The sequence below is a fragment of the Oryx dammah genome, unplaced genomic scaffold, assembly GCF_014754425.2.
Source record: "Oryx dammah isolate SB20612 unplaced genomic scaffold, SCBI_Odam_1.1 HiC_scaffold_11209, whole genome shotgun sequence".
In the NCBI taxonomy this organism is placed as follows: domain Eukaryota; kingdom Metazoa; phylum Chordata; class Mammalia; order Artiodactyla; family Bovidae; genus Oryx; species Oryx dammah.
In genome coordinates, this window is record NW_024080602.1 from 3,695,205 (window position 1) to 3,717,119 (window position 21,915).

At 40.5% G+C, this 21,915-nt stretch overlaps 1 protein-coding gene across 3 annotated transcripts in view; it reads right to left on the minus strand.

Annotated features, from left to right (window-relative positions):
* LOC120860892 (dual specificity mitogen-activated protein kinase kinase 5) overlaps nucleotides 1-21,915 on the minus strand; it is a 263,217-nt gene that overhangs the window by 40,048 nt on the left and 201,254 nt on the right. For all 3 annotated transcript variants that reach the window (XM_040236605.1, XM_040236604.1, XM_040236606.1), the window contains 2 exons: nucleotides 6,889-6,950; nucleotides 3,903-3,948 (listed from right to left, as the gene is read on the minus strand). In XM_040236605.1, the coding sequence (XP_040092539.1) occupies nucleotides 3,903-3,948; nucleotides 6,889-6,950 (108 nt within the window). The remainder of the gene's footprint in view (nucleotides 1-3,902; nucleotides 3,949-6,888; nucleotides 6,951-21,915) is intronic.

A 21,915-nucleotide genomic window follows, 5' to 3' on the forward strand; every position in this document is an offset into this window, starting at 1 on the left:
CCTTTTACTTAAAAATATGTAAACATACAATCTGAATCGCCAAGCCAGCCATGCACCTCTTCATCTCCATGCCTTCACCTCAGGTCGTCTCTCTCCCTGAACGCAGGGGTAGGATGCTTAATGCTTTGCTTCCCTCAATTTGATGGTTGAAACTGGGAAACCTTCCCCACCGCCTGCACATCACCATCCTCTCCTCTCTTGGTGCAATCCCATCAACGCTTTCCGCCTGGCAGAGGCTGCCCTTTCCCTCCAGAAGCTGGAGCATCCTTGCTTGGCTGTCTGAAGCCTCCGAACACTGTCTGCCACTTCCTCAGAGTTTCTGCAGTGTGGAAACTTAGTTTGCTAACTTTGCTGGCCTTCAGTCACAGAGCTGGGGCAGCACGGTCTTTTCTGTGCTTTGTATCAGGGTGACTTAAAATTGGGTTACTCATGGAACCATCATCAGAGGAGCAGAAAGAGTGTATGTGTGGGGGTTCCTATCTGTCTGAATGTTCCTCACTGCCTGCGTGGCTGAGTTTCCTTTGCTTAAAGTTAGCAATAATTAGCGTTAAACAATAACTTGAAGAGTTACTCAGGACATAACTCTGAAGGCACTGAGGAGAGGGAAGACCTTCCCCAAAGATGAAGGACTTCCCTATAAGTGAGCAGGAGTCCACTCAGGAGAATTTACTCAAGAAAAAGGTACTGATGGCTGGGTGGCTGCTTCTATGTCAAGTCAAAGTTTTCAGACCTGGATACTAGGGTTCCTTCTACTAGAAGTGGAATTTCTTAACAGATTGCCCAGCATGTGGTGAATATATTGCCTATCTGAACCCAACCTTTGCGGGTCTGTGACTCCAAGAGGCCAGTGTCAATGGGATACCTGTTCCAGCAGCACTGGAGGTTTCACATTGCTCTGAAAAGGTCTGGGGACTCGACATACTCATGCTTTGCCCATCCTTCCCTTTGCCTGGAATGACTCCTTGCAAACTCTCTATTAAAATTCAATCCAACCCCCTTTTCAAATGCTACCTTCCCCATATAGCTTTTCCCCATTTTTGTGGATCCCCACAGACTTCTGCAGTTCTTTTCTGTAGTTAGTTTATTCTAGTTACTTGCACAGGTGCCTTACCCTCTGCAACACTGTATGTGTGAGGCGTACCCTTGTATCTTCTGCTGAGTCTAGCACAGGACTCTGCACGTAACAGTCTGTATGTATCTACCGAACTTAGTTGTCTGCCTGCTTCTGAGATCTCTCAAGCTGATGTGGATGCCAATGATGAGAATTCTGAGTTAATTCTTTATGTAGTTTAAGGGCTGCGTGCCAGAAAACAGTACCAGTTCCTGCAGATCCTGGCTGGCCTCCCCCAAATGTAAACATCAAGGGAATTTCTTGTTCCAATTTTAAGACATTTCCACTTAGAACAGAAAAACTGTAGCCATCTTAGGAATAACCATGCAAAGCAGAGAGAATTAAATAGCTAAATGGCTAAATGAGTCTTAACACTCTAGAGCCTAAACCTGAGTTTTTACATTTCATCTTTTAAGAATGACATGGTCAAAAACTGCAAAGATGATGATTTTTAGGACTCAAGTATTCTTGTATGTAAGGCGACTGCCCCAAATAAAATGACAAAAACCACCTGAGCACTCACCACATGCACAGCCCAGGCCCAGAGGTGTGGGTGATTCGGCACACCTCTCCCTACATTCTCATTTACTAAGGCTGAGACTTGTCAGGGACACACTCAAGTTCATGTAAGAGTTTCTTGACGAGCCTGTAACTTTCGATATTTCTGTCCAACTTCACCTCTGAAGTTCTCCCTTTGATCTAGAAAATGCAGGCCCATAGGGAAATCTCAGCAATCCTGCAGTCTTCACAGCCGATGTGGCCCAAGCTGTGCAGACCATGTTGGTATCCTGCTGGCTGGAGTCACCGGGCTTGGGAGATAAACTGCTCTTTCTGTGAAAGGCAGGCCCCCACCCACAGTGACAAATGGGCTCTACAGTTCATGCATTCCAGAGAATGCTCTCAGCTTCCAGATGGGAGCACCGCCAAATAGGTTGTAGACGGAGAGAGAAAAGGAAAAATTAAAGCCATTACTATGTTAGAAGGAAGAGAGAGACTGGCTCCTTTAAGGGGATCCCTAGGATGTGACTCAGGTTCCCCAAGCCAGGAACAGCCCTCTTTCTTTCTTATCCCCTAGGGGGTCCAATATTTGGGCTCAACTCCCTCGACTGCAGAAGTGTCACACACACTTCTTTGTTCCTGTGCCCTCACCGAGGCTGTCCTAAGGCAGGGTGTGCCTCACTACTGCTACACCTAGGGGAATAAGCTCACTCAAATCATACTGTGAGCAGTACCAGAAATAATGTTAAATTAACTATAGGATGGTGCTTCCTGTGACTAAATTTTTCATTGTATCTTATTGATTTATTGATGTTTATTAATTAAAAATGTGGGACAGCACACAGCAGGGTGTATAGTTGTAAAGAAATATATCAGAATATGTCTCCCTTGTCTCTCTGCACACACACAGCCAGCCACGTAGGCTTGCTTCCAAGGCACTGACAGGACGCGCCCTTCAGCCTTGTCTTTATGACTTGCCACCCTGGAGTGGTGTTCCCCACCAACACAGACATCCGGATGCATTTATGAGTGTATGTATGATCTGTAGATGTTTTATTTATAAGTGGCCAACTCACTGCAGCATTGAAACATGCGTTTACAAATATATATCTGTTTTATGAAACCCTATTCCTTTGTTTTAATAGCTGAGCTATCCAGCCATAGCATGATAATGTACAAGGTAAATGGGTCTCCATCTCTAGAACCTGTTCCAAGTTTCCTCAAATGTGACTAACTGCATGAATTTCCCAACCATCAGAGACCTCCCCATCAAAAAAAAAAGGAAAAAAAAGAGATGAGTTTATTCTAGACATGCAACCTGCACAGTTATAAATTGCAGGGGTTTTAGGGGTGAACTTTAACTTGAAACTACCCTGAAAACTGAGATTTTGCTCCAGGGGTAACATGAAGAAGAAAACTACCTTCCTGGAAAGCACATATGATGTAAAAGGGAAGCATACTGCTATATTATATTTGGGGATAAAAACTGTATTACACAGAAGTTTGGGTGTTTAGAGTATTTACAAGGATGAAATACAAAGGCTAAAAACCGTTGAATTGATATCATAAAATGCTTACTATTTAAAGTGGTGAGAGAAAACTGATCAGAATTCATCCTGATTGCAATAATCTAGAGACAAGGAATGGTATGCAAAACATCAGAAAGAGTAGACTATAATTATTATTTACCAATGCTCGATGCTAACGTTATTCTAACAGCTTGTGCATTGTCAAATCAACAATCTGCACTAAATAAATGACCATTTGGGAATTTGTTAGGGAACGACTCTGTTCCTCTCCCTGCTTGAATAAGAACTGTCATTTGTAATCAAAGAAAGCGGCCTTGGAGCTGAGAACACAGCACTTGCAGCCTTACAGTTGCCTCTTTCTGAGGAAAGACTAAAGATTCACATTAATTTGATCTTTTACAGTCAATCTAATTTCATTCTACATGAATCCAAGAGGACACCACACCACATTCAGAATTTCCTCTAGGATTGCACTAAAAACTTAATATGCTGACTCTCTTTTCTGTTACCAAGCCTCTGAATTCTGAGAAGCTGTAATAGCAAATAAGGACAAGGAGTAACCTAGATTAACTTGTGACCCTTGAGTGTGAGGCAAAGGCAAAGGATTCTGCATGAAGCTTCAAAATGGTGATGGGTTTTTAAAAAGTGAAAACTACTCTTTGAGGATGTGAGCTTCAAGAGCACCCACCCAAATGAAGTAAATTATACTGGCTTTCTGGAGCCTGTGGATACTTTAAATCTGTATCTAAAAAACATCTACTTACCATCAGTTCCTCAGGTGCCGGCCTTTCTTTCGGCTGCTTTCGCATGCTGTAAGAGAAAAACTCACATTATCTGTATCACTTGTAAATTTGTGCAATAATTCCCACCACTAGCTATCTGTTCTGGAATTTGAATGTTTTCAAAATTTACCACGTTTAATTCTTGGCCAAAGCATTAGCATGGATTCTTGTTTGTTTATTTTGGCCTTCAAATAACCAGGTTTGGGGGGAAGCTCATGAATCAAAAATACAAAGTTTTTTTTGTTTGTTTTGGAGTTACTCTTATAATACAGATAAATAATCAATTTAAATTTATCCTAATTCTACTTTTGAAACGAATTATGAAAAAAAGCAGCAATGTTCTCTTCCTGACTTGGTTATCAATCATTTCAAATAAATTTGGGGAATAATATACTTCTTTTTTGGTAACTGGGATAAGACAATAATAAAAGAAATATGACGATCAGGTCAAATGAGAAAACATCTCATTCCTTCATTACTACTCTGAACAACAAGTCATATATAAAAGAGGTCAGACATCTAGGTAATGCTACAAAATTATAAATGGGTTATTACATTATCTTGTCTTTCATTTATTTTGGGTTTTCTGCAAGTTGATAACTCATTAAACAGCTGTGGGGAAGTTAAGTTTGCTTAAAGAATCACATTCCTCTTGCAAAATATTTCATCTGACATACAACAGGCATAATTAGTAGCTGCAACATGCACGTAGCCAGGTGATGAAGCATCCACTCGGGGGACTGAGGTAGCCATGGGTAAGCTGCCTACTGATGGCCAATTCATACTAAACTCAGTATCTGTGGGATGAAGTCATGAAAAGAGATTGCTGCTTCTGCTACCTGGAAAATCATAGACACTTTTTCTTCATATGAGTGAACCTCAAACAAGCAAGAAAAAACAAACAAACATACAATCTCTGCATTTGCTGACGGCATTTTTTTTTTTTAAAGTAGAGACCTAATGATCATTTGGTAAATAAGAACCGTAGTTACGAACTGTTAATGACATCGAGGACATTTGCCTTCCCTATAAATAACCATATGCACCTCTCAAATACTGCATCCATTAGCAAGTAATTCAAGCTGTCTCACCAGTGGATCTGGTAACACTCCTAATCTGACATTCCAAAGTAGCTGTATCTCTTGGGAAAACAAGGCTATTACCCACTATCATTTCTGTTTCAGCTTGACATCTGTGGAAATTTCAACACAGGTTATCCCTCCCTCTGTCTCCATAAAACTTTAACATAACAGCTGATCAATTTTTTTGGACAGAAGGCAGGCAAGGCCCTATCTGCTCAGAATGGGCCCCACCCCCAGGTTGGTCCCAGACCACACAGCGAGAAAAGCAGGGTGGTCAGGGCACAAACCCAACATCTCTGAGCAGGTGATGCCCAAACCCAGCGCTCTAGGCAGCTCAGGAATTGCATGGTTTTCCAGTGTGTACATTTCAAAATGGGACATTTCCATCATGTGCTTCTGTTACTAGGAATTCCACATAAAGAAAATAAAGACTTAATACATATTTCTAGATAACGGTTCTAGTATTAATGAGCTAAGGATTCCAGTGTTTAACCAATATGTATGCTTTTTAACAACATGGCATGTTTTGTAAATAAAATGTGTGCAGAATGAAATTAGTTTTTACAAGCTATGGAATATTATATAAGTATTTTAAATAAACAGAAATAGCACTAATAAAAATTTTAGAAGTTGGGGGTTAAAAATCTCTCCCCCACATATTTTTTCTATGGAATATAAACTACATAAGACATTTTTATTAAGAGGTAACATATTACACTTAGTCAAAAAGGTGATAAAGCTTGACATTTATATTAAGGAATATTTCTTGGTTTCACTTGAGCATCATCATCAGATGGCTCACGGGGCGGGGGGGCGGGGGGAGGAGGGGAGAGTGTTCAGCCATTGCGGGTTAGCAAGGACTCCTGAGTGGACCTCTTGTGGCACCACAGGAACGAGGGGCTCGTCTTCCACTAGTGGTCGTGATTCTGAAGGCGTGATGAAATGAGGACTTTAGGAAGGAGGGAAAGAGAAGTAAAGGCAGTCAGGAAGGAGTTCCAGAATGTGCAGAACAGCTTCCGATCAGTCGTGTCTCCTGCTTTGGGACGGTGGTCTCCGTGCTCCCAGGTTCCTGCTCCCTCCCCCTCCCTCTCCATGTCAGGGCGAGGGAGCAGGCAGAAGGGTGGCAGTGGGGGAGCTGGGCCTTCCAGGGCCACAGGGTGTGTCCCAGCAGGGGAGAGGGGATGATGTGAAAGGGGTAACGGAAGAAAAAGGCAGACGGCTGGAGAAGAACCCTTACACCTGTTTCCTCAGATGTAAAACGACAAGGGGTTGCCTAGAGACTCAGAGATTCTGTGCCCCCTTTGATCTAAATCCTGTGGTTTTCAGTATTTACAAAGGTTAAAGTGGGCCTAATGGAACCACGTTTTCATACCCTCTCTAACATCAAAATTCACTGAAATGGGACACCAGTATTTTGTCTAAAATATAACCAAAGATAAAAGTTATTTACCGAAAATCCAATGAATTAATAAACTACTCTGCTTCCACTACGTGACAGGCATTTTTATGGGTAACTTGAGGTCCCATTAATAAAAATAAGCTTCACATGTCTGTGCATCAGGGGCTATAAAATTGTGTATTTCTTAAACAAAACAAAACAAAACAACTGAATAGCAACAGTATCTGTGCTCAAAGAAGTAGCCTATTCTCAGAAGTTTATTAAAACAGGAAAAAGCCTCTAAAGTACGTTTATGACCCTGTGTGTAAATAACGTTTACATAATTTAAACAATTCCTTCAGCTTTGCTGCCCCATCTGCCCAAGCCCCCCGAAGTCCCTCCCGTCTCCAAAAGGAAGCAGGGAGAGCCATAAGGTCTCACGGAGCTGCCGAGTTAATGGCATGTATCATTTACATTGAGGGCATGGCATGTTTGCAAACAGGCTCACCACTGAGTGATGAAATGTACAAATGGCTCGGAGAACTCTCCAACCGGAAGGACGGGCGAATCCTGGGATGGAGGAAAAACAAGTCATCAAAAGTCACAGCAATTCCTTGTCTTTCTTTATACCCTCCACCCCCCATCCCAAAGAAGCAAATAAAGATGACTATATAACAAGGATTCACCAGCATGTGGAAAGGAAAATAAGGCATCATCCAATTAAAAAAAAACTATCTATACTCTCTTTCACGTTTATGTAAAAATGCCAAATTTAAAGCCACACACATTTTATAATGGTGAGAAACAGGAGAGCAAAGAGGGAAGGGAGGTGAAAAAAGGACAATGATAGCCACGGGGTAGGAAAGAAGGTACGGAAGTGTAAATGAGAAATTAATGATTATTTAAGTAACACACAAATGGTGGTGTAATTAACAAAGAGCTGTGAAATTATTCTTCTGTTGACCTTTGTTTCTTTTCCTGGATTTGCTATTTATTTACACTTTCCTTTTTATTTACATTTATTATTATATTCAGTTGCTCTTAACTGCTTGCCTTTAACTGAGTCATGTGGGTCAGAGTTTTTTTTTTTTTTTTCTTTTCATTTTAACAGAAAAGCTTTGAAAGGGGAAGAGCTGTTTACTAAAAAATAATTTTGGCCTATTTGCTAGTTTAGGCAAACTCATCACAAGAGAAAGCCAGTGAATTAAGGACGCCATGAAAAACGCCCACCTTGACCACTGGCAGAACTAGGGTGGGGATGGGAGTCACTCAACAGGGCAGGAAACGACACAGCAACAAACCACAATCGCCATGTAACACAGCGAGCAAACCCCATGACCATTTGCAAAGGAAGGCTTTAAGAATTTAGGAGTCTTTCCAAGAATGACAGAGAGTGCCACTGTGTTTATAGTGTAACAGCTCAGGATGTAATGAAATTACACTGCAGAGTACTTTAACAGTCATCTCATTAGACCTACAGTTGGAACAAGAGAGCCACATAAAGTAGGCAGCTGCAAATGACTCTATTCTCATCTATTCTCATTTGCTATTAAAAATACCTTTCGGCGGCTTTTTTCCTCCCTGACATCCCCACACAAAGTGCCCTGCAAAGTATGATACATGCACCTATTTAAATTAACAGAGGAATGACTTATTTTAATCTCACTGTGCTTTGGAGTGCTTTGGCCATTTGGATGAGCAATATATCATTACATACAACCTTCTAGCGCTGCAGGCAAGAAACTCAGAGCATGCAGCATTTGGTGGGAGCCAAACAATTTCTCTAGCACACAACTGTGTCAAATGCATGCATGTATTCATTATTGAGAACGAGAGGAAATAGCTTTGATGTAGTGGAAAAAAGAAGATGATAAAAGCACCTCTGCAATATGCGTGTCATTATCAATGGTGGCAGATAGATACAATTGCACAGCCTCCTCTGTGATTAGTAAATATACATATAATTGCTGTGGCCAATTATCAGAAAAATGAGATCGGTAATTACAAGACAGAAAATTAACTAGAACTCTTATTAAGGCTTTGTTTCCAATTCAAACAATTGGAAACTGGTGGAAAATACAATTAAATCAAAAGGAACTGAGCGGGTCAAAGCAGCCCCCCCCAAAAAAAAATCCCAAAGAGGTGTTTTTTTTTTTTTTTAAAAAAGGAACGTGAACCAAATGTTTCTTAGTTTTTGCATATCTGTCCTCTTTGAATTGACTGTTCATCCAGAGGAGAGGTAGGCTAGTAATCATAAAGTTAAAATTCTCATCAGTAGAGAAAGGCTTCCAAGAGGAAAAGAAAACAAAGGAAAATGGGAGCGAAATAAAATCTTGCCTAGTTCAAGGGATTACATGCAGGCATTACATAGAGAGGACGTGAAAAATGGGGGGCTGATGGAGTGGTCTGCTCAAAAGAAACAAGGCATACGGCAACACGACAAGCCCTCACTACAGGAACTATAAAACGGTCACGGAAGTCCTATCAGTTTGAAGAGCAAAAATAAAACATGATACCAATTTCAGCCCCGTCTGTTTTAGGAAAGCCATATATATCACCAACCTGCGAGATTCTACAAGGCCCAGTTCAAGAAGTGACTTTTTACTGCCTCAAATACTGTTAGCAAAAAGATACTTCAAAGTCTGAGGTACAAAAATTATGGACTCTGACCAGGTAGTTAATTTTTTCTAAGTCATTGCTTTCTGAAATTTTTGGGGATGTGGTAGTACTGGAAGTATTTGAGTAGCAGTTGCTTTAAGATGAATGTTTAGGAAAATAAAAGCTTAGTGTCTTAATGTGGCTGAATATTTACCAAGATGGTTAAAATTCTACACTGGTTTTCTACAAAGATCCTGGTGTAAAACGTGATGCTGATGTGGGCCTCATTTCAAAGTATGATACCAAGAGTAAATTGATGAACTATAGGCAACTTGATGAAGATGTCATTTTAACATGGATGAGAAACAAAACGAGGGAACTGTGACATCTTTGCATGGGTAGTTAATTTTATTTAAGACCTGATATTGTAGCCTGTTAAGTTCTTCATAATATAAAACTAAGGAACACTGGGTGGTACCCATGAATAATTTATTTCACTTGTGAAAATGCCAGCACAAGTCGACTTTGCAGAACCACCAAGTGGATTTTCATAGCAGTGGTGCCTGGAAAGAATCAGTCATCAAAGATGCAGGGGAAATTCTAATCTCTTATTCTAATGCATAATGCCAGATACTGCTTTTCATTTTAAAATCTATGTCTCTTGTGTATCTCAGAGGAGAATTTTCTGAGATACAGAAGACTGACTAGCGCCCGGGTGGGTGGGTGTCAAGAATGCTACATGTAAACTGGAGGCAGGGAGTCCTCGGAGAGCCTCCTCCAAATCCACAAAAGCATGTAGGCTGTTAACACCCCAAAGAAACAGACAGACCCAGCAGCAGTCACCACGCTGAAGGATTTTTCCAGGTATACTTTCTTGTTTAAAAACAAGCTTAAAAGCAAGTAAAATTAGAAGTTAGTTTAGATCAAGATGTTAAAAAAAATCTCCAAGAACCTATCTATTTTGTTATCTAATTCCAATCTGTGCAAAGGGGATGGGGAGGCTCACAGGAAAGCTGCTCCAGCGTCTCCATGGCCCCCAGGTAGGGCAAGCAGTCATCTACCTTAGAGCAAGAGAGAACCATGCCCAAGTGTTCAGAGCATCTCTAAAGTCCTGCTACTTTTGCTGCTACTTATTAGAAATGTTCTCTGTGAAACACAGGTTCAGGCAAAATGAAGAAAAAAATACATTCTAAAAATGTAAACACAAATTAGAGAAGCAGTTACACCAACAGCTCAGCACTGGCTGAAACAGACTCTAAATTGTTAACAGACGTCACTGTTTTTAGGAGCTTAGGTGCCACACCTCACCATGAGGGCTTCTGTGGGATACTTCTCTGTTGAACTTCTAAGCACAGAGGTATGGAACAAAAACAGTGGATACAACCTTAACCACAAGTCATGACCTGAGATTCTGGTCCCAAATCAACTTTTAGTGTCCTGCTTAAAGGGACACAAGCTGGATCTTGTTACAGAATAGACAACTGTTGTATTAAAAACTGCTGTGGCCATTTCAGTAAGCAATTCTGGTCATCACGGAGTACAGCCTTCAAGTCTCAGAGGTTTTGTGAACTGCCCGGCCAGTCCCTTGTGCTAAACAACTGCAGCACAAGCAGGCAGCAAGCTAGGGAACAGTGAAGGACAACAGGAAGAAAGTTTGAGTGATGCCTTTGCCTTGTGAATAATGAACGGTTCAGGAAGGTCAACCCATTACAACAGAAACTGTTTAATTATTAATTATGCACAATCTATGAGCAAAAGGACAAGTTCAGAATGTTTAATGTATGCTAACTTCAGCTGGACTCTCTCTGGGTATTTTGTTATTAGCACTTGTCAGCAAGGTACTCAAGCATAAAGAAAGGTAAGCAGCAGAAAATCTGAGAGTGTGTGTATGTGTGCTGACCTGCAATGAGGAGGGGCAGGGAAGGAGGTCCAACTCCAACCACAGCTGCTGCTAGTTCAGCTACAGAGTAAGTATGCCAAAAAACCACACTTTGTTACATTGAGAACAGGCAGGTAAGTTGGATACTCCAAACAGAGACAATACAAATGAGAAAAACACTTTTGAAATGACTTACTTAAAAAGGAAATCATTATTACAAAGGCATAGTTTTTTTTTAAACCATGATGTTTCTTGGCTTTAAAGGATCTGTGTCATTTATATTCACACACATGCTAGTGCACACACAGACACACACTAGTGCATGTAAAACTGGCAGAATCTGAATAAACTCAGTGGATTATATCAGTGTCAATTTCCTGGTTGTGATATTGTACTGTACTTCCAAACTGTTACCACTGGGGGAAACTGGGTTAAGGATACACAGGATGTCTTTACATTATTTCTTATAACTGCATGTGACTCTAAAATGATGTAAAAATAGAAAGTTTAAAAGTTAAAAGGTAAGGAGTTTTGTTTTTTTTTAACTCGTTGAGATCCAGGTTTTTAGTAGAGTTCTGTTTTGAATAATGGAGAAGCCTGGTATAACTATTCAACTGGAAAAAAGGTTGAGGAACCTTTGCTTTAAAAATGTACCTGAGGATTTAATTTTTGCCTTTGATTCACAATAAAACATGACAATGGAATCTGACAATGGTGTGGTGGTGAATTCAGACACTGATAGGCAGAGACACAAAATACTGTATAAAAATGATACAACCATTCATTACTTATTTATTGCTTCACTCATTCAACAATTTTCTTGACCCTCTACCATATCAAAGGTGCTTGGGTGGGCACTGCAAGATGACTGATACTTAATCCACATCCTGGAAGAATTAGTGTTGTTCAGAGAGATAAGATGTGCACTGCTAAGAATGATGGGGAAGAAACTAGGAGAGTCTGGAGGGCTGGAATATACCATCTTTGGTCTACTTTCTTCCATTCTCACTGCCAGAGAAGCACCTAGGGGTGAAGGGACGTTGAACATCTTCAGTTCAGTTCAGTTCAGTCGCTCAGTCGTGTCCAACTCTTTGCGACCCCATGAATTGCAGCACGCCAGGCCTCCCTGTCCATCACCAACTCCCGAAGTTCACTCAGACTCGCGTCCATCGAGTCAGTGATGCCATCCAGCCATCTCGTCCTCTGTCGTCCCCTTCTCCTCCTGCCCCCGATCCTTCCCAGCATCAGAGTCTTTTCCAATGAGTCAACTCTTCACGTGAGGTGGCCAAAGTACTGGAGTTTCAGCTTTAGCATCATTCCTTCCAAAGAACACCCAGGACTGATCTCCTTTAGAATGGACTGCTTGGATCTCCTTGCAGTCCAAGGGACTCTCAAGAGTCTTCTCCAACACCACAGTTCAAAAGCATCAATTCTTTGGCACTCAGCTTTCTTCTCAGTCCAACTCTCGCATCCATACATGACTACTGGAAAAACCATAGCTTTGACTAGATAGACCTTTGTTGGCAAAGTAATGTCTCTGCTTTAGAATATGCTATGCAGCTTGGTCATAACTTTTCTTCCAAGGAGTAAGCATCTTTTAATTTCATGGCTGCAGTCACCATCTGCAGTGAACATCTTAATCTATGTCCCCTTCTTGTGTGCAAAAGAGACATTTCTCCAAACCAAGATTTTACACTTACTGGGAATAAAACGGGAAGATAGAAGGATAAATTCTCAAGAATCTCAAAGTGTTAGCCACACTGGTGAATTCTGAGGTCAGCTGGGCTGTGATTAGATTAAACCAGACAAGTTAAGAGAAATATGGTCATCCTTTCTAACAGCCTATTTATAGACTTCTTGGTGTCAAGCCATCAAGCCAACAGGTAATTAACATCAGACAGTCACCTATGGTCTGACCAGAACTGACAGCTATGCTCTAACATTTTAAAACTAATTCAAGCCTCATGTTCCTTTGGTCTGGCTCAACAATTTCTGGTCCTGCACACTGGCATTCATACTAATTGGCAGAGCTCTCCTAGCTTGCTCCATGTCTGTCCACAATGCTGAGGTGGAAGGCTGTCTGCGACGCCAATGGCTTCACGTGAGACTGTGTACAACATTTTGCTTTATCAGATCTCAAGTTGGTTTTTGATCCTCCCCTGTTCACTGCCTTAAAGTGGTATCTTTGTGAGACAACTGGAAGAATCCACAGGGCAAATCTGCTCTGGACTGGGGAGGAAACCTTGTTTGCTTGGGCAGGGGTGGGGTGTGGGGAAGACACACACACAAAAAATGAAAGAACAGAATCCTCGCCTTTAAAGATCTCCACAGAGGACTTCCCTGGTAGTCCAGTGGCCAAGATCCTGCATTCCCAAATGCAAGGGGTCCACGTTCCATCCCTGGTCAGGGAACTAGATCCCACATGCTACAACTGAGGCTCAGCACAGCAAAATAAATATTTTAAAATATCTCCACAGAGGTCATCTCCAAACCAAAAATCTACCCATCCAAAGTGTAAAGTAGATTCTGGGAAATTAACTCAGTTTTAATATTTTGAAGGTTCTCAATGTTCACATCTGTAAGTTTCTGCTATAACCGACTGTAGCCAGGGGGGAGAAAGGCAGTCACATCTCATCAGAGAGAGAGAGGCGGAAAATGGATAGACAAGTGCTCAGTCAGAGAGTAATTCAGCCTGGTTAATACATTAGTAAATCAGAATTCCACACCAGGGTTGTACAAATTCAATCAATGCTTGTTCAGAACACTTAGTTTACTTAAAAATGTGGCCACTTTGTCAGGGAACAATGAGTGTTTTGAGTCTATTTTTGATTTCACAATCAGACAGAACTGATCTCATCTGCAGGATGCAATGATGGACAGTGCTGGGGTGAGAAAGAGGCTTTGAGTTTAGGAAGGCTTGCAGATGGACATCATCAAAAAAGGAAACCTCTGACCCTCTTCAGCTGGAGACCACGGAGCCCTTGTCTTACTCATCTCACTCCACATCAAGACTTGAGCAGAGAAAGTGAAAGATGATTCAATTTCCACGCCGGGTCACCCCATGCTCTGGGTTGCCAGAAGTGACAAATTACACGTGTGGGCATTTGGGTGTCAAGTTCTATCCACTGGGTCCTGGCTGACAGTATCAGCTCATTTAACTTGTCTCAGGTGGACCTGGAACCAGGGGCAAAAGGCTAGAATTTTCACCACTGAAACATCCACCTTACCCTCAAACTGTTAAATCATAGGAGAACCAGCTACTAGCCAAGAGAACATCACGACCAGACAGCTTATAAAAAACACAAAATATAAATGAACAGTTCTAAAGGAATCTCTGAATTTTGAGATTATGCGGTCCCCACGCTCCTCCCCATTTTCTCCTAAATGCTTTGGCAGTTCTTCAGCACTGGGATAAAACAGAAGATAGACTTTGTCATGTATGTCAAAACTATCCCCTTTTTTTTGTCATGTAAAAGACTTACATTTACTCAGATATTTTCTAAACATATGGCAAAGATCTTGGTGTTTCATAAAATTCCTTGAAAATAGGTAGGTGGAAAACTTGAAATGGATTAATCTCTTAAAACCATATTTGCAACTGCTTCTTTTCCAAAGTCAATGAACATCTTTTTTTCTCTTTTTATTTTATGTCTCTTGTTGGTCATAAGCTATAGTTCACAGTATTATTTAGAGGAGCCTATCTGAATGGTACACACACATACACACACAGACACACTGACATTCACATATGCCTTCCTTTTCAATGGCTTAGGCAGAGCAGAAAAAACCATGCTTGTCTCATACCAAAGGGATTTCACTTACAAAAGTAAAACCTGTTATTGTTCCCTATCACTCTCCCTGTAGCCTCCCAATGCATTTCTACTGCTTTTTCATAAAACACTGGTGCAAATAATCAAGCATGACCATTGACATCCATGAGATTGAGTTTTAGGAACCATTAAATGAGCTCACCCTCGTGGGAAGCCTCCTGTTCAGGCTAGTCTAAAGGTAATTATTCAGCAATTCCTACCTGTGGTTTTACCTAGTCCCTATATAGTGTTTGAATTTCATACACTGGTAAGGTTAGTTTTTTTTCCTCAGGAAAAGTCCAGCTTACACATGTTTGATCCAAGACCTAAATTATAATGTTAATATACACACTACCATTTCACCAGGTTCTATGTGTAGAAGTGCTGATTAAAAGCAGTCTTAAAGGTAGATCATAAACTATATTAAACAAAAATGCAAGAGGAAAATCCAAGAGTGAAAAAGAGCCCTTAACAGTTTCTAAATGAGAGGAATTATTCCTTTTTTCATTGGTAAAGGGTTAACATTGAAACAGCTGAACTACATCCACATACTGTTCAAGGGCAAGAACCTGGCAGGTCTGTGTCCTGAAAAATCAACAAGCCATAACGCTATCCAGATAGACTCAGGGAACTTGCTGAAATCCAAAGTCCCCATGGCCACACTGTGTGTCCTCCTGAACGTTCACTCAACTGTTAGTTAAAATAATTACTGCCGTTTGCCACCTGCACTGCCAGCCACAGATGCAGGAAAGAACAGAACTTCCAGTGGCTTCACGGTGTAGGAGTGTCAGTGTATTTGCTTACACATTTTTATAAAGGTGAGGTCAGCTGCGAGTCGCAGGTTGAGAATCCTATGTCAAATTGTTCCCATACCTGGTTCCATACAATAAACACAGAGACAAGGGGATTGAAAGCTGGCTAAAGGAGATACTGAATCCGTTTAAAATTAGCCAGTATGAGAGGAACAAAGAGAGGAACAGGGAGGGAGGAAGGGAGAGGAAGTGAAAAAAATAGAACTACATACTGTGAAATGAACAAGTTCAGTTAGAACGTTCATCAGGATTTGGAAAATCATAATGCCATCTGCTACTCTGGACCTCAGAACATCAGGGATCTCATGGGCCCAGACGCTTCCATTTCCAGGAGGAAGGAAGGAGCTTAACACTCCCTGGAATGCTGCCTCCATTCTGGAATGGAGGCAACACCCTAGCCGACCAGTTTGGACTCTCTTTTGAGAACATTTGTACAGCTCACAGACATGTTTCCCCTGGTTTAGGGAAAATTAACGGCAGGCAAAATGATTACAGCGACTCGGCAGTGAGGCAGAGCAGTGCCCCAGCCCGAGCTGCTGCGTAACTGACCCTGGCATCCAAAGTGGGCTAGGGGTGTATAGGTCCCATCATGGTGGATTAAACGAGCACTGTCCTACGGCTGGATAAGACTTCACAATAGAGCAACACATGTTAAATGACAGCAGCCAAAACTGGCCCCACCAGGCAACTGCCCATTCACAGAAGCTATTCACGAGCCTTCACCACCAAGAAATTAATTCATTAATAATACATCAGGCTTCGTGGACAATTCAAAGAAAACAACACAAAGCTACTTGTTCAATGATTGTCTGAAGATGCACAATTTTTCCTGTTTTAAAAAAAACACACTAATCTAATTGACTTAGCAAGATCAAGATGATAGGGATGCTGATGCTAATATTTTGATTAGTAAAAAAGAAGTGAAAAAAAAATCTATCCACTGAATTCATTCAGTGCCACTAAGAAATAATAAAAAAAATATTTTTTTCAGCAGTAGCTAATAAAATCTGATTTTATATAGCTGTATTTAAAAAATTATTTTTTCCCACTTTAAATGACTATATATTCTTCAGACTATCAGGAAAATTTCTGTTTTTAACTTGCTTCTTCTGTTACATTTAAAAAATTTCCTTCCTTCTTTCTCCTTCCTCCCAACAACTCATAAATATGAATTAAATATAATTATAAATGAACAGAACATTAACTTTTGGATTACTGCTGTGTTTTGGTAGAATGTTAATGTCATTTCTAAAGAAACAGTTATTATCAAAAGAAAAAGTAATTACTAAAGGAATCATGGCCTTAATGCTAACCTATTTTCAATCTTCAAACCACTCAAACTGCATTAATTTAAACATACTGGACTTTTCAAAAGAAGTATTAGATTTCAAAAGATTGCCTTACATAAAAGAGGAATATCGGTTTTCAGGATCCCAATTATACATTTCCAACATTCTGAGACAGAGATCCAGTTAACAATACTGCAGGAGGACACAACTATTATGTACCTACTTGTATTAACTTACCAAGTTTCTAATGCCTCCCAGTCATTAAGTTGTACAAGTCACAAATAACATGAAATCCCACATTATCAACACCCTTTTAAGCCAGTGGTTAGAGTGTCAGGCACTGTGGTGGGAAGCTCCAGGCAGGCATGGGTTGTCAGACAGCTCAGGCCATCGAATATTGTCTCACTTAAACTACCTGCAATTTCCGTGCTGCGAAAGCAACAGGCCATCCTAGGATGCTAGAAGCAGGAGGGATGGGGGTATTCCTTTTACTCTTGGCTAACTTAAGAAATCAGAATTATGGTGAAGGTCCTCGGGCAAAAAGGGAATGGATGTTATTCCCTCTGGAGCTGGCTGATACCACTTTTTGAATTCCAAGGAGGTATTATTAGGCAGCCGTGTTCACACATCCACACGCCTAACCTCACTCCCAGAAAGCCTATGTGCATACCCCAGCAGCTTCTCAGTTAACCAGCCCTCAGTTAACCTGTCTAAGAAGGAGTGATTCTCCACTAAGGAATTTTAAAAAGGGATACAGAATTGTAAAGTAAAATAAAAAATAAATAAATACATTAAAAAAAAAAGGTAATAGTAGTTTAATAGCCGATCCTTTTGTATACATAAATCTTTCTAAAAGGAGTCAATCTCCTCCCTGCCAACTTAAACAGAATATGCAGAAGAGAATTCAATTCTTTCTTACAGGCATGGAGTCATTCTTATAGACAGTGAAAGTGAACTGTGTTGTAATATACTTCTGCCCTGGGGGCATGTCTGCAATGCTTTCTAAGTTGTCTTCTTTTACAGTTCTGAAAAATAATCTCTCCCTTTGATGCCAGAACGTTCAGCTGTCACTTTTTGCTTCTATCAAGGGCAGTAAAAAGAGCTGTGTCCTCTGGCCCTCAGTTTCCTCATCTGTAAAACAGTGTAGTGGGAAAGCAATGTGACATTGGGGAACACAGTGGAAAACAGTTGATAAATCATAAAGGTTAAGGCCAGACTTCTGAGTTTTGATAAAGGACTGTATTTATTAGCTAAGTATCTCCTCATCATACACTATTACTTTTTGTATTTGGTTTTCTGAGTCTTAAAAAAAAGTAGTAACTTCTTATAATTATGCATAAATTTCATTCAACAAATACTTATGAATAGATACAGTACTAGGAAGACAGGGGAAAAAAAAAAGCCTGGGAACTTAAAACTTTAGCTGATGTATTTCTTATAATTGAGTCTGAAACAGGAATTGATAGTTTTTCAAAAAATAATTTTATTTATTTTTGACTGTGTTGGGTCTTTGATGCTGTGCGGGTTTTTCTCTAGTTGCACAAAGCAGGGACTACTCTCTAGGTGTGGTGTGTGGACCTCTCGCTGCGGGGGCCTCTCTTGTTGCAGAGCATGGGCTCCCGGCCATGTGGGTTTCAGGAGCTGTGGCTCGTGGGCTCTAGGGCACAGGCTCAGTAGCTGCGGCGTGTGGGCTTAGTTGCTCTGAGGCATGTGAGATCTTCCTGGATCAGGGATTGAACCCATGTCTCCTGCACTGGCAGGTGGATTCTTTACTACTGAGCCTCCAGGTAAGCCCAGAATTGAGTTTTGAACGAGGTGCTTAGTGCTGTCCTATGAACAAAATGCTAATTATCCCCTCCTTATGTGTGTGTGCCCCATCTCAGTAAGGCCTTGACTGCCCATGCCAAATGCTTCTTCTCTGATTCCATCCTCCCACTCTCCCCTATGTCCAATTATTCACCAAATTCAGTTTATTCTATTTCCTAAACACCCTTCAAACATGCTAAGGCTGTCATAATGAAAAGTCTGCATACTTTCTGATCAAGACTATAAGCACAGTAAATTCCTGTTGTTTCCAATCCACTTTCCACAAGCCCGTCAGAGTGACTTTTCTAAAACACAAATCTGGTTCTGTTGATTCTTTGCTTAAAATCCTTTCACCCACCCCCTCCTCTTTCATATCTGCAGATGCTTTTGGGTACAATGTTTAAAGATTTTTCTAAACCTGGCTGTTGCTCTCATCTGTTTTAATACTTTGCCAAGCACTGCAGCCATGCTGAACTCCACATGGGCCTCAAGTATCTGTGAGGCCAACTCCTACTGGCCCTGGGGCTTCCTTTCTCTGTAGAGCCCTCTGGTATATATCACCCGCTTCATTACAAGCTCTCTTCTCTGTGTATCCCCTGCACCTTGTCTACACTTTGGGTATACACGGAATTTCTAAGGGGGCTTCCCAGGTGGCTCGGTGATAAAGAATCTGCCTGGCAATGCAGGAGATGCTGGAGACTTGGGTTTGATCCCTAGTCAGGAGGATTCCCTGGAAGAGGAAATGGCAACCCACTCCAGGATTCTTGCCAGGAAAATCCCATGGACAGAAGAGTCTAGAATTTATTGGCTGCAAACATCATTAAATGCCTTATCATACATGCTCATTTATGTGAGTAGGTAAAACAGCAGTCACTGTGTTCCTCTGAGAGCTCATCAAGTCTCATACCACTTACACTACCTGCAGTTTAAAGTTGGTGATGGCAGGGAAGCCTGGAGGGCTGCAGCCCATGGGGTCGCAAAGAGTCGGACGTGACTGAGCGACTGAACTCATCTGAACTCATATATGATTGCTTACGAGCCTGTCCCCTTAACTAAAGCAGAACCTACTGGCAATTGTATTTTAACTAATTCCCTGTCCCCTGTACCTAACTCTGGGATTAATATAGGTTTACAGAATGATTGTTTGGGCTATAATCAGTGGTTTTCAAACTGTCATCTAAGGAACTCTAAGGACTTTTATATGGTTGCCAGAGGTGGGATGCAGACAGTGTGGAGATCTAAGCTTCCTAACCTGTGATCAAACCAGAAAGGCTTCAAAGTTAAAATATACACACACACACACACACACACACACACACACATATATATGTATATATATTTTAACTTTCATGTGTCAAAGGACAGCATCAAGAAAGTGAAAAAACAATCCATAGAATGAGAGAAAAAATTTATAATCGAGTATCCAGAATACATAAAGAACTCTAACAACTCAAAACTAGTAATTTAAAAATAAAAAACAATTTAAAAAGAGAAAATGCACTTGAATAGAAGTGAAAAGAAGATATTCAAATAATTAATAAACACATGAAAATATGCTCAATATCATTAAGTCACAAGGGAAATGCAAATCAAAACCACAATGAGAGACTACTTCATATCCATCAGAATGACTACAATTAAAAAAAAACAAAACTGAAAATAAGTGTTGACAAGAACATGGAGAAATCTGAATCCTCATAAATTGCTGATGGGAATGTAACATGGTACAACTGCTGTAAAATGCAGTTTGGAAGTTCATCAAAAAGTTAAATACAATGTTAATACACACATAAGAGAAAACAAAGGTATAAAGGATATACAAAAATAGTGTAATCAGGCCCATCACTGGATAGGTAACTATGGGAGACACTGGCATTTTCCTGTACTTTATTTGCCTATGGTTTTCTAAACTTGTACTACTTGGATAATATTAAACAATAAACGTTGTTAAAATGAAAAAATAAAAAAGCTAAACAGAATTTTCGTGTGACCCAGCAATTCCACTACTGGGAACATATAACCAAGAGATTTAAAAAATATACATCCACATATAAATTTGTACACAAATGTTCACAGCAACATTATTCCTAACAGTCAAAAAGTGGAAACAGTCCAAATGTTAACCAACTGATGAAAGACAAAAATTTGGTATATCCATACAATGGAATATTATCTGACCATAAATACTGACAAATACCTCAATATGGATGTACCTTGGAAATATTACACTAAATGAAAGAAACCAAACACAAAATGCCAGACATTACATGTCCAATTCATATGAGATATCCACAACAGGGAAATTCATAGAGAAGGAAAACAGATTAGTGAGTGGTTGCCAGGGATTGGAGGAGACAGAGGAACTAGGAGTTACTATTTACAGGTACTGGGTTTCTTTGGGAAGTGATGAAAATGTTCTGGAACTGAGGTGTATACTTTATAAGAATGGATTTTATGTTATATAAATTATATCTGAATACAAATGTCAAAGTTAAAAAATAGAAAACAGAAATAAGTTTCTCTATGATGATCTGTACTTAGCAGTCCTTTTCAGCTAGACAGGATATTCCACACATTTATTCTTATGCCAGAACCACCCTTATCTTGATTACTGTAACTTGTAATATGTTTCAAACTCAGGAAGTTTGAATCCTCTCTGTTTTTTCTCCCCCTGAGATTGCTTTGGATACTCTGACTCCTTTGCATTTCCAGATAAATTCTGGGATCATCTTGTTCATTTCTACAAGAATCCACTGGGATTGTATTGAATCTGTAGAGCAGTTGGGAGGTACTACCATCTTAACAGTACTAAGTCTTCCATTCCATGAATCTGGGATGTTTTTCTGTTAAAGTCTTTCAATTTCTTTCAAAGATGTTTTGTAATTTTCAGTGTAGAAGTTTTCTACTTCTGTTAAATTTATTCATAACTATTTGATCATTTTTGATGCCAACTAACTAGAATTGTTTTCTTAATTTCACTTTGGCTTACTAATATGAAGAAGTGATTTTTCTAGCTGCGGCAAGCGGGGGCCACCCTCTGCTTATGCTGTGCGGGCTTCTCACTGTGCGGTTTCTCTTGTTGCAGAGCACGTGCTTTAACTGCACAGGCTTCAGCGGCCGTGTCACGAGGGCGCTGTAGTTGCGGCTAGTGGGCTCTGGAGCACAGGCTCAGCGGCTATGGCACGTGGGCTTAGATGTCCTATGGCATGTGGAATCTTCCTGGACCAGGCAGGGATTGAACCCATGCCCCCTGCATTGGCAGGCAAATTCTTAACCACTGGATCAGCAGAGGAGTCTCACAACTGATTTTTGTGTGTTGATTTTATACCCTATCATGCAGAA